Source organism: Helianthus annuus, chromosome 4 (assembly GCF_002127325.2).
Source record: "Helianthus annuus cultivar XRQ/B chromosome 4, HanXRQr2.0-SUNRISE, whole genome shotgun sequence".
Lineage (NCBI taxonomy): Eukaryota > Viridiplantae > Streptophyta > Magnoliopsida > Asterales > Asteraceae > Helianthus > Helianthus annuus.
In genome coordinates, this window is record NC_035436.2 from 48309752 (window position 1) to 48322389 (window position 12638).

A 12638-nucleotide genomic window follows, 5' to 3' on the forward strand; every position below is an offset into this window, starting at 1 on the left:
TGGCCTAAGAATTGCACCTCGCGAATCCAAAATTCGCACTTCGACAGCTTTGCACACAACGGTTCCTTCTTAAAGAGTTATAGGGTAGCTTGCAGATGTTACTCACGTTTTTCCTAGGTCGGCTTACACACCTGATTCATTAGGTCCATGAATACCGCCAACGCGTTTGTTAAGCCAAACGACATGATAAGGAACTCGTAATGTCCATAGCGAGTTCTAAAGGTTGTTTTAGGGATACTTTCTTCTTTTATTCGTAGTTTATGATACCCCGACCATAAGTCGATCTTGGAGTAGTAACTAGAACCTTGCAATTGGTCGAACAAGTTATTTATCCTCGGTAAGGGATACCGATTCTTGATGATTAACTTATTCAACTCCCTGAAGTCGATGCACATATGGTAACTACCATCCTTCTTCTTACAAACAACACTGGAGCTCCTAGGGTGAGAAGCTTGGTCAGATGAATCCTTTGTCTAGCAGCTCTTGTAGTTGAGTCGATAGTTCTTGCATCTCAGACGGAGCTAATCGATAAGGTGCCTTCGCCACTGGTGCCGCTCCTGGCACTAGGTCTGTCCGAAACTCCATTCGTTTCTGTGGAGGCAACCCAAGCAAGTCTTCAGGAAAGACTTCTGGAAATTCCTTCACAGCGGGGATGTCTTCTGGCTTCGGCTCCTTGGTCTCCTTATCGACAATATGAGCAAGGATGGCTATGCACCACTTTCGGAGGCACTTCTGCGCCTTTATGACCAATGTGGGATGTCACAATCCACCGCCTTATGGGGCCCAAGCCCTTGCATCAACTGCATGAAGGCCGCGTACCATAGTGTTTCATCATTCGCAAGATGGATGCGAATGATTTTCTCTTGACAAACAACTTCGGCTCTATTCTTGGGTAGCCAATCCATGTTGACTACAACATCATGACTTCCCAAGTCAACAGGTAATAGAAAATTCCCGCTCTCTAAGTTCCAAAGTACAACCCTTAATCACCTCATTGCTTTAACTAACTTTCCATTTGCCAATTCTATTGAATATGGGACGTCTAGCTTACTTGAAACTAGGCCAAGTGTATTCTTAAATTCTATCAAACAGAATGGATGTAGAGTGTTGGTTAATAGGGAACGTACCCGTAACCACATTGGGATCATGGCGTGCTTCATGAGCTCTGATCGTGAACTCTCTTCCTCGCTTGGTTCTTCTTGGGGCAATCTTTTCTAAAGTTCCCCACGTCACCATAATTGAAGCAACCTGGAACTCTACCATTGTTGTTTCCGCCTTGGTTGTAGCTATCGTTTCTTCCTCGGTTGGGATATCTTGCCCAACTATGCATCCTTGCTGTGTCCCACATCTGTCACACTTAGGTCTCAGGCATCGACCTTCATGGTGAAACTCGCATTCGTCATATCTCGGTTTAGTCCCCAGATAAACCTTTCCCTTGGCCTTATTGGCGGCTCCATAAGCTTTTATGTCACGAGGCGGGTTTACTTCCCTTCTTTTGTTTGTATTTGAGTTGTCATGACTTACTTGAGTGTCTTTCTTCAGGTTTGAAAACTTTCTTTTGTTGTCGCCCGAAGACTCCACGTGAGTCACTTTCTTGTTTATCTCAGATTTCGAAAACTTTCCCATATGAAGAGCTTCTTCAGTATGTGTAACGCTCAAATTGATAGCCTCTGCGATGGTTGGAGGCTTTGCGGCAGTAACCATGCTCAGGATTTGAGGCGCAAGTCCCCAAATAAACCGCTCGATTCTCTTGAATTCTAGCTCGACAAGATAGGGAACGACCATTGATAAATCATGAAAACGCTGAAGATACTCGGCAACCTTTGGTCCATCCATCTTCAGATTCCAGAATTTGGTTTCCAGTTTCTGGATTTCAGCTCTTGAACAATATTTCTTGCGCATTAATTCCTTAAGCTCATCCCAGCTGAACGCGTATGCAGCAGTTTCGCCAAGAGTTTGAACTTGGAGGTTACACCAGGAGAGTGCACCATCCAAAAACAACCTAGAAATATAAGTGACTCTCTGTTCAAGTGCACATTTGCTCATTCTTAGCATGGAATCGGTCTTTTCAACCCAGCGAACAAAAGCGACGGCACCTCCCGTGCCATCAAAGTTTAGGGGTTTGCAATCCAGAAATTGCTTATAAGTACAGCCTATAACACATGTAACACAATTCACGGGTGAGAATTGGCAAAGCACACTTGGAAATATCCAAAGGATTTGTAATGTGTCTTAGGTGACTTAACATACCAGTTGGAGGGTTATTTCCAGAAGTGCCACCGCTGTGTTCTGAGCGGTTGGCCTCGTGCTGTGCAATTGCCTGCGATAAGCATTCCTGAAGCTCGGCTTCTGTCCTTGGTAACGTGTTAGTGTCTGTGTCACGTCCGGGCGGCATTTTCTTCGAACAAGAAGTATCGGGTAGGTTAGACAATATTCACCAAATAATTGTCTATGAGGTATATATGTATATACAATCATCACAACAAGCAAACATGCAATCACATAACATCACATGCATATATAATCAACAATGTATAAATAAGAAAACAACCACCGAGCTTTCATATATATTTGACAACTTGATACATTGTTTTTAGAAAAAAACAAAATGGACTCGAGGTTATATCACCTCGGTCATACAAGTTTCATAATACAAAAGTAGTGACTATTTTCCTTCTACATTGGTCTTCTTGGGTCTTTAGTTTTACAAACATGGGCATACTTCCCAAAAGATGGGGGGGGGGGTTGTGCATTACTACCACGTATAGGGGGTGATAGTGAAAACGCAAAGATAAGGTCATGAAGGTATGTGACTTCTTCCTCGGGACTGAATTGTGCCTTGTAGCAACCGTAGAGCGGTTCTCCAGGGCGCGAATGCACTACCCAAACGATGGGGTGCTTTACAGCATAAAGAGTGTAGAGTTACATATAGGAGTGTTGGTGGTGGTGATATAGGTAGTGGGTGATAGGATTCATGTGAGGTGAAGGATGAGAAGAATCTTTTCTGAGTGTTAGCCATCTTCACTTGCTTAGATACCGGTCCCAAACGACTTGTATTACGGGTAGAAGTCTTAGGCACGAAGTAGGCAAAGGCAAACTTCCTACTTTGAAGTGTGTTATAGTAACTATCTCGGTTAGTGTTCTATTAGATGAAGGTTTGAACAACTTAGAAAATTTGAATGGGCAATGATCATTAGCTTGACCCGCAGAGTCCACCAGGATTTCCATGCACTACAAGTTGTTATTACGTGGGCCCCCGTAATAATAAATTGTCTTGCATGGTCACCCTAATTTTTCTCTCGTTCAAAGCAACCAATCAGTCAGAGAAGGGACACTATTGTCTTCATACCTTCAACATGGAAAGGACCTTTATAATGGTCCACGCACCAACGTCCGTTGTCGTTACGCACGAAATGGCACAATGCTTAGACGAAGTAGGAATAAAGAGAGTTTCCTAACAATAGTAGTTCGAGGGGCACCTTCAAGATGAGTACCTCATCTTCCTTGTCTGGACAAGAGTGTCGTCAATCATGTTTCGTAAAAGCCACAGGGACCTCGTCCCGTTGATAAGGTTGTTGTCCAAGGTTACCACTTCTGCCTCGCCATCACAGTCATAGTCAGGCACCTTCGCATTCGAGAGGGAAGAACAACCATCTTCTACGGAATTCGAGCTCAGGGCCTCGTTTGGCAATCGCATCAGCCATAAGCTCCACACTGTACGCGAGGTCGATAATCTCATTGCGCGAGTCGAGAACAATAATAGAATTTGAAGTCGAAGGCATCTCGTTCCCGTTAATAATTATTCCGTACACGTATATGCATATATATTAATGAATAATAATGTTACTTAGTACATACAAGCAAATAAATGCAACATGTCACATATAAATCTCGTTTGTTCTTTCGTGGGTCATTTCGTCTTTGGCAAGTCTATTTCACATAGACTATACCTCAATTGGCACATTAGTCGGGGTATTCTCACTCCCTACTAATGTCCTTGCTTTGTCTTTCCTTTGAAAAATGTTTGATTCATGGATCTTGGCGCTTTCGAAAATGCAATGAAAAACATTTTACAAAAACAAAAGATTTTCGTGAGATGATCCTAGTGATTGTAGACTAGACTCGAGAAGGAATCCTAGTTCACTACGATCGAAGCTCTGATACCAACCTGTCACACCCTGACTTTTACAGAAGCGTGTGCATGTGACTTTATCAGTTTTCATTGGATTCGATTATAACAAACAACTATATGATTAATATGATGTTCATCCATTCAAAAGTTTAAAACATTACAATCACAAGTCATTTAAGTTTCAATCAACATGACCTTCGGTCAAGTTACAAACCAACAAAAGTGGATGACATCTAAACTTGAAATTTACATCTTGAAAACAACACCTGCACCCCAGATCCATCTTGTTTCCTGAAATACATGTAATTTTGAAAACATCAACAAAAGTTGAGCGAGTTCATGCGTTTTGTATGACTTCCAATAAACTTGTAAACATTTGAGAGATTCCTTTGAAAACAGGTATGTAAAGCGTCTATGAACAGATCAATTAATGTTTTGCAAGGACATTAATATATGTGAAGACATAGGGAGTACCCAACCTGAGTGGGCTATTTGTGACAACCCGAACTTTCAAGGTTTGTAACGTTTAATCTTGTGATCCTAGCTTCTCGTTACTCCTCTCCATTGTGTTAACTGTTCTGTGATGTTATAACTTTGTTAAACTTACACTTAAACGTATGTGAACTTTGTTAAATAACACATTAGTATATCTGGGCCGCACATGTAGCGGGCCTCACGCTCACACTCTAAAACTCCACGCTATTCTCAATTTGTATCGGCCCACAGTGTTAACCAGACCCGAACCTTCTAAACCCGGCCCACCTTAGAGTTGTTTGTACTCTGGCCTAGTTTCTTTGGAAGCCCAAACAACAAATAAAAACACAAGTGGGTTCGGCCCACTTGTTCCGATCTGATATAGGAATATGATTCCATGCATTCTTTTATGAGCACAAGAAATAAAAACCCTAGCACATCCTCTCCTAATTCGCGACGGCCAGTCTTCGATCCAGAGCTTATCTCTTATCTAATCCGTTATTTGGTTAGTATAAAATACAATTGAAATATATGTGATGATCTTTTGATTTTGTTGGGTGAACTTGATTATAATCGATGGATGTTTTGTGATTATGAGTGTGACATATTTGATTGTATGTTGATAATTAATTGTTGGATAATAATGTTGGCTGTTATCGATGTATATGCATGTAGTTAGTATGTGATCTACAATAAATATTGATGTAACAATAGTGGCTATCCTAATCAGTTGTGATGCAAATCAGTTTAGCGGCCCAATGAAATTAAAGGAACATGGTTAGATAAAGCTTGATAGCTTTGGATAAGAAAAATGGCGGCCATGTGTGTATTCTTGATCTAATCAAGCCATGAGTATTCTAATAATGTTGTCATTGAAAGTCATGGGTATAATGAGTATTAATAAATGCTAGTAATGATTCGATAATGATGGGTGATAGACAAAAATAGTTATGTGATTTTAGGATAGAAGGTTCACCATGTTGCTATGAAACTGTTTTGTGCGAATTAGATATGGATGTGTGACAAGAATTAACCCTTAATTCCAAAGTTACTTGATATTAATTATACACCCATGATTAAACTGAATATCGATTAGAACAAGTATGGATAATGGCGAAATAGGAACTATAGCATACAAGTTGTTTTGGGTTATTAGGGGAACTGGTGTCATACAGCTCGATTGGGCTTTTTGTGTGCAACTGGGCCGCCTGAAATTGTGTACGTATTTGGGTCGTACACTCGAGTTAGGCTGCATACCTCATTAGGCCTGAACTATGTATTGGATTGTCAATTGGACCGTACACTTATTTATCACTGCATGATACTGTTGTTAATTGGGCTGCCTATTTTTAGGAAATATGTATTGGTTTGCAAATTGTTTATTGAGACATGAAGTTGCAATGTAGACTCGTATGAGGCCCGGATACTTGCTAGATGAATATGCGATGATAATCGACTAATTACGTTGCATGATTTCTTGTCACAACTAATATGTTTACCTGAATGTGAACCGAACCACTTGACATGTATCATGGTGTGATATGAACTTGTGTTGTGATTGAAACTAGGACCTAAACACTTGCTATGATTTGCGTAATGATATGTGTTTTGCTTACTTGCAACCTATGTAATGAATACAAAGAACTCATGTTTTATGTGTGTACGAAATTGACTGACTTTGGTAACCACGGTAGGGAATGGTTGACCAACTTGGAACGGGTAAAGTAAATTAACAATCTGAGCAAACCAAGGTGAGTTCACACTCTTTAAAGGCATGGGATTCCCGGTGGTTGGGAATGGGGTCAAAGAACTAAAACGGAACGTACATATCCTCCTTGGGTAGGATATGTACTGCCATCCTCCATGGGTAGGATGCCAATATTAATCCTGCGTATTCTCCTTGGGTAGAATACGTACGTTCGTCCTCCTTGGGTAGGACAACAACCTTAAACTTACTAGACAAAACTCTATCATGAAGTCCCTCAATTTTATGTCGACTTAATCATCGGGCCAATGGCGAACGGGTCATTAGTTAATAGCGCTATTAGGGTTGACAAGCCTCACACCGTGCCGGTCGGACGTGCGTGTACTAATGGATCTGGGCACTTAGTCAATGATGATAGACATTGACGTAGGGCACAACTTATTTTCGTCAGTTGTCGATATGGTAACGGTCTAGTTGTTCACATGGGGAAACCCCCACTGATTATGGATATGGTTTGGGAAACAAGATACTGGTTAACTCGTGGTTCACGAAACAACTTATGGTTTTCAAAACAAACTGGTAAAACTAAACAACCAACTGTAACTCGCTCAACTTTGTTGTTGATTCGTTGTTACATGCCTTGCAGGCCTTTAGGAGCATATCATTGGAACTTGCTGTCTGGGAAGCTGGAGTGGTCATGGGTCAAGATACATGGAAACACAATACAAGACTAATGGCTTTTCCACATGTTTTAAAACACTCAACGAATGATTTATGCTTCCGCTGTACACTGTGAATTATTTGTAACGTATTAACATTTAATGTTAATAAATGAAAGCTTTATTTAAATATATCTGTGAGTTCAATGTGATTGGTGGCTAGATCCTGGTACATCACATGCCCCGCGGTATTTCCGCATGTGGTATTTGGGGGTGTGACACTATTATAAGTGTCGAATCCCCTCGACTGTGTCGAATTCCCTCGACTGTATCAAATCACCTTGACTGTATCAAATCACCTTGACTGTGTCAAATCACCTCGACTGGGACACAAAAGCACTCTAAGTAGTCACAAATGGACCATGAGTGGGGCTCGGCCGTACCCGTTAGATCTAACCTTTGTCCATGTTTCTTATGAAAGTTATTGGCATTTCAGTTTCAGCCTATGCTCACATGATCTAATAGTTCATTTCATAGCCAAATCATACCATTGAAACATATGTAACATGTATTTCACCCCCGAGAGTTATAAATCCGAAAACAGTTAAGAGAAAAGGGGGACATGAACTCACAGCTTCGCGTTCCTGAGAGAGAGATATTCAATCAACGTGTTCCGTAAACGCAAGTCAACCTACAAGGGTTCTAACTCATTAGACACATTGGTCCTTCCTAGACCTTGTACTCGTTGTTCATCTTGAACGTTTATTATTTTCATTTCGCTTTTGGAACACTTGTGTAATTTAATAATATGTTGGTATTTGTTTCTGGTATACTTTGATTCGAGACTCTATATTTGTTACACAAATATAATATCATATATCTTTTCTTGATTCAAGTGTTAAAAATATTTATTTTTAACATCGTCAATACGTTATCGTACGTGTGTGACATTCTTGCGAGAGTACACTTCAACAAGTGTAAGTGAGTACATCATCATGTGCGTGAGTCTTTTATACGTATATGTATCCCGTATTTATACGTGTAGGTACATCGTATTTACGTGTAGGTATACCGTATTATACGTATAGGTATACCGTATTTATACGTAGGTATACCGTATTATACATGTAGGTATACCGTATTATACATGTAGGTATACCGTATTTATACATGTAGGTATGTCGTATTATATGCGTAGGTATACCGTATTATACGTGTAGGTATACCGTATTTATACGTGTAGTTATACCGTATTTATAATGTACTCGTACAATATATATTTATAAAAATATACATGTATTTTACTTTGGGCTTAGCCCACAATTTAGTGTTTTGGGCTTAATCCATATTTTTTGGCATTTGGGCCTAGCCCAAGTTCTATAAGTTATTACGCCTAGCCCATGTTAGTATTGTAAGTGGGCTTTTATAAGTATTTTAAGGAAATGTGCCTTTGCCCATGTATTTAAGGTATTGGGCCTAGCCCAATATTTATTTTATTTTAACCCAACATTAATTGTTTTAGCCCAATATTTATGTTCATGCATTTTTAGTAATCTTTTACTAATTATGCTAGTAACTTTTATAATCACGATTAGCGTTATTTTCTTTATTGAATTTTTCGGTCATTCATTGTCGTTAATATACATGAAGTGTCTAAATTATTTTATTTTTAGACTTGTCGTAACGACCGGTTAATATGTATTGTTTTTGTGTGTCAAAGTGTCGAGCGTCGTAGTAACCTTTCGAGGTGTCGACACGTCCGTTTCGTCGATAAGGCATAAGGTGTCGTCCGATGTCCATCGTTCGAGGCCCGTCGTCCGATGTTCGCGGCTTGTTTTATGGTATCTTATAAGTGTACATTTTAAGTAGTCGCGAAGATTCGCGACCGTCGTTACAATTTCGAATATTTGTGGGGTTTTCGTCATGGTGTAAGTGTATATTTTGCAAGTATCGTAGGTATTATTTTGGTATGTATTCCTAAGACTAATACATACACATAACTATACACACATTATACACCAAATAAAGTATTTGAAGTATATACATATAATTTTCTCCAAAAATAATATTGATGGTTATTCTTATAAATTTTTCCCATTTTATCATAAAAATAACTTGTAGTATTTTAAGTAAACTCTTGGATGGTTAAGTCTTAACCCTTGTCATTAGGGTTTGTCTAATCACGATTAAGGTTGTTAATCACAATTAAAATCACTAATCGCGATTAACCATGCTGATCACCCCGTTAATCTCTATTTAATCGTGATTAGATTTTTAGAAAATTTCGCCATAGTTTCCCCTGGCGTTTTCCCACGTTTTTAAAACGCGTTTAAAATCATTTTCAATTTACCATCAACATCAACCTACTAATCTCAACAATTTACAACATCAAGTAAACAACTTCTACCACCTATTTCCTTAAATCATGAGCACTTATATATATATATATATATATATATATTAAATTTCTTAAAAATTCCAAGACTTTTGTGTCTTGAAATCCAAGACTTTTTAAGTGTGGTTTTCATAACCATTTACACTTGTTTTATTTAAAAATCACATTTATTAGTTCTTAATCACCATGTTTAGTTGATTAAATCCTTAATCTTTCAAGTTTAAACACATATGTATATATAAAGCTCATGGATTTAAGGGTGATGATCTTTCTTGATTTAAACTTTTAAGTGTTTAAATCACATTTTTAAGACTAATATCACAAGATCATCACTAATCTAGTTTACTACAGTAACATACAACATGATTGTCATAAATCCTAGGTTAAACAACCTACTTTGAACAAAATCAACAAGATCATACAACTCATACAACCCTAAAGCACATAATAATCACATAATACTTCATGATTAGTAAGTTGTTTAGGTTTGGTTTAGGGTTTTAAGTGAAATTTTTCTTGATTTTCAAGATGATCAACTTGTACTTTCATGATCTACATATGATAACAAGCAAAAAAAATGGTAAATGATGGCTTACAACTTTGCACAGGCTTAGAAGATGATTAGGAAGAAGATTAAGCTCCAATCAAGTCCCTAATGATGCTCCATGCTTTAACTATGCTTAGATGATCATAAAAAGGCTTGATTTATATGAAAATATGGTGTTTAAGAAGTGAAAAAGGGTGGTGTTCTTGGGGTTCTTGTGGCCGAGATTTAGAGAGCAAGGATGAGGGTTTTTGGTTTCAATTATTTGTGAAATGATAAGTATGGAAGATGTGGTGGTAAGTTTATAAAATTAATGATCTTTCAAGTTTCCAAAAAAAAAAAAATCTTTAAAGACCATACCCTAAATCTTCTTCCATTCTCCATAGTCTTGTAGGTTGATGTGGTGGGGTCCACCATGTTGACCAAATTGGGGGGGGGGGTGTATAAGGTTTTATTAATTTTTTTTTATTAAATGTTACTTATATATAAACTTGTAACTTATATAAATGTTTAGGGGTTTTGAGAATGATACAAGTTCTTGTTCCATAAATGTTTTGGCAATATTTTTTTTGACACCAACAATTGGTTAACTAGTTCACTAGATGATTGTTTTGGTGTTAGGATGGCAAAAACGCTCTTTACTAGTTCCTCGGACAAATACCGGACAAGTTGTGCAAGTTATGTCATATTATCGGAAGTATTTGTTTCGGATATCCCGTTGACATCTATAAGCCCATTTAAGGTGTATACATTAGTTATAAGCCTTACGGACCTTAAAATGATAGATTCTGGCGTCGCGGACATTTTATCTTGGTTATATTTCAGCGTAGAACGGAATAAGTGCCATTGTAAGCGTTCACCCGAAAGTTAAGGTGTTTTAACGTTTTAGTGTCCCTAATTAGGGGTCTTTATTTGTATTTCATCTATAAAGTTCGTTCATGCCCTTCATCGCTCGTACAGACAGTTTTCGGAACTTGCTGGCATGAATAGTGTGTTCAGGTGAATAGTGTTTTCAGCATTTTGCCAACATATTAGGACATAGTTTGCAGTTTTCTCGAGACGTGACGATTGTGTTAACGTTGTTTGACATATTTAACCATGTCCTATGATTGCTAGACTTTATACGACCTAATCATGCAATAATTAAAACATAATGAACGTAATTAAACGTTAAATAAAGGGTTTAAGTTGTACGGAATTTCCATTATTCTTGCCAGTTGTCACACCTTACATGTTGAGTATTCCAACAAAACCCCAAACTTTGGGCAATCTTCTTCTTTATCAACAAACCCAAAATTCTGCTCCTCCGGTAGCCATGGTCGCTGTCGACAACATCCCTCCTTAACCTTCTAACCTGCAGCTTCGTGCCATATGTCAAATCTGCAAGAAAACCGGCCATGAAGCCTCTTCCTGCCGATATCACTACACACCTCCGACACAATCCTCCAGCCCTCGTTACCCTTTTCCGAGCAATCGCTACCCTGGTAATCGAAGGGGAAGCCCAACCAGTTTTTGTGGTCGGAACCGCTCCACCGGGCCTCGTCGGTCGCAAACCTTTAATAAAGCGATGACCTCTATGCACAGTCATCCCTTATCTGATTACTCTCAAATTATCCCCCACATGCATAATTTTATTGCTTCTGATCGCACAAGTGTTCTTGATGAAACACATCGCTCACCCTTTTTCTTTGATTCTTGTACAGACCCACAAAAGAAGTAGCCTTTTTTGGTTATAATATCTCTAACCTACCCACCTATGACCCACGGATCCCTTTTAACCTGCCAACCGATCCGTTCCTTCCTTCTAACCCACGAAGACCAAACACCAATTTAACCCTAACTCCACCAAACTACAATTTTATTGGCCCAATTTTTACCTCCTGGGCCATTCCATGCAAATATTGTTACCGGTCCAAGTAACACTTTAGACACCTCCGCGGATTTCTCGTATTTTCATACAGAACCACCACACTTTGGTTTTATACACCCATCTACTGACACCAATTTTTACCAAATTCCTAATGTCACTGGTCTAACTTCTGGTGACCCATTGTTTATTCAAACCTCTAGTCCAACCCGCTTTGGTTTCAAGTCTAATTTACCAAATTTTTCAGATATTTATGATGAAGTGGACTCTTGGATTGCCGACTCGGGAGCTACTTCCCACATGGCAACAAATGTCTCTATGGTTGATCATGTTGTTCCATACCTTGGTTCCGAAACATAACTAGATGGGTGCCCTAGTCTATTGTGCCTAACTCGTAACCCATAGCCCATCAAATATATTTGATACATTAGTCTTTCACTTTTAGGCCAGACGATACATATCATATACTTTCTCTCTGACAAACCCACACATATTATAAGTAATAAGCTATAAGTTATGTGATTTAGCATATTGCATCATATGTATTATTAGGAAAATGCTTATTAAGATTAATAAATCATCTCAGTTTATTTTTGCTTCTTGTTACATGAATTAATATTATACTAAATAAAATTATTTTACAAACGACTATTTAGATACAAAATATTCCAGCATATTAAATCGTAAAGTTGCACATTAAATATTCCAGCATATTAAATCACTAGTGTTTATATTATTATGACTTATGAGAATATTTTTCTCAAATGTATACATGAGATTAGATTATTTGTGAATAATCTACTATTTTATATGAGTTGTATAATTTTATTTAACAAAAAAACAGAATTGCCGACTATATACA

General features: G+C 38.3%; 1 protein-coding gene across 1 annotated transcript; it reads right to left on the reverse strand.

Annotated features, from left to right (window-relative positions):
• Positions 1 to 456: 456 nt before the first annotated feature.
• On the reverse strand, positions 457 to 2395 carry LOC110933363. Its single transcript, XM_022176592.1, has 4 exons — positions 2251 to 2395; positions 1128 to 2153; positions 873 to 961; positions 457 to 738 (listed from the first exon to the last, which is right to left on the reverse strand). Exons 1-4 carry the CDS (start codon positions 2393 to 2395, stop codon positions 457 to 459), a joined length of 1542 nt encoding a protein of 513 aa, XP_022032284.1.
• Between the last annotated feature and the right edge of the window lie 10243 nt (positions 2396 to 12638).

What these genes read in the sequence shown, in the direction of transcription:
- LOC110933363 (XM_022176592.1), bottom strand. Translation starts at nt 2,395, where the DNA reads ATGCCGCCCGGACGTGACACAGACACTAACACGTTACCAAGGACAGAA. An exon ending in TGGAAATAACCCTCCAACTG is followed by an intron (nt 2,154 to 2,250) that starts GTATGTTAAGTC and finishes CATGTGTTATAG; the next exon opens with GCTGTACTTATAAGCAATTT. An exon ending in CCAAGAATAGAGCCGAAGTT is followed by an intron (nt 739 to 872) that starts GTTTGTCAAGAG and finishes TTGGTCATAAAG; the next exon opens with GCGCAGAAGTGCCTCCGAAA.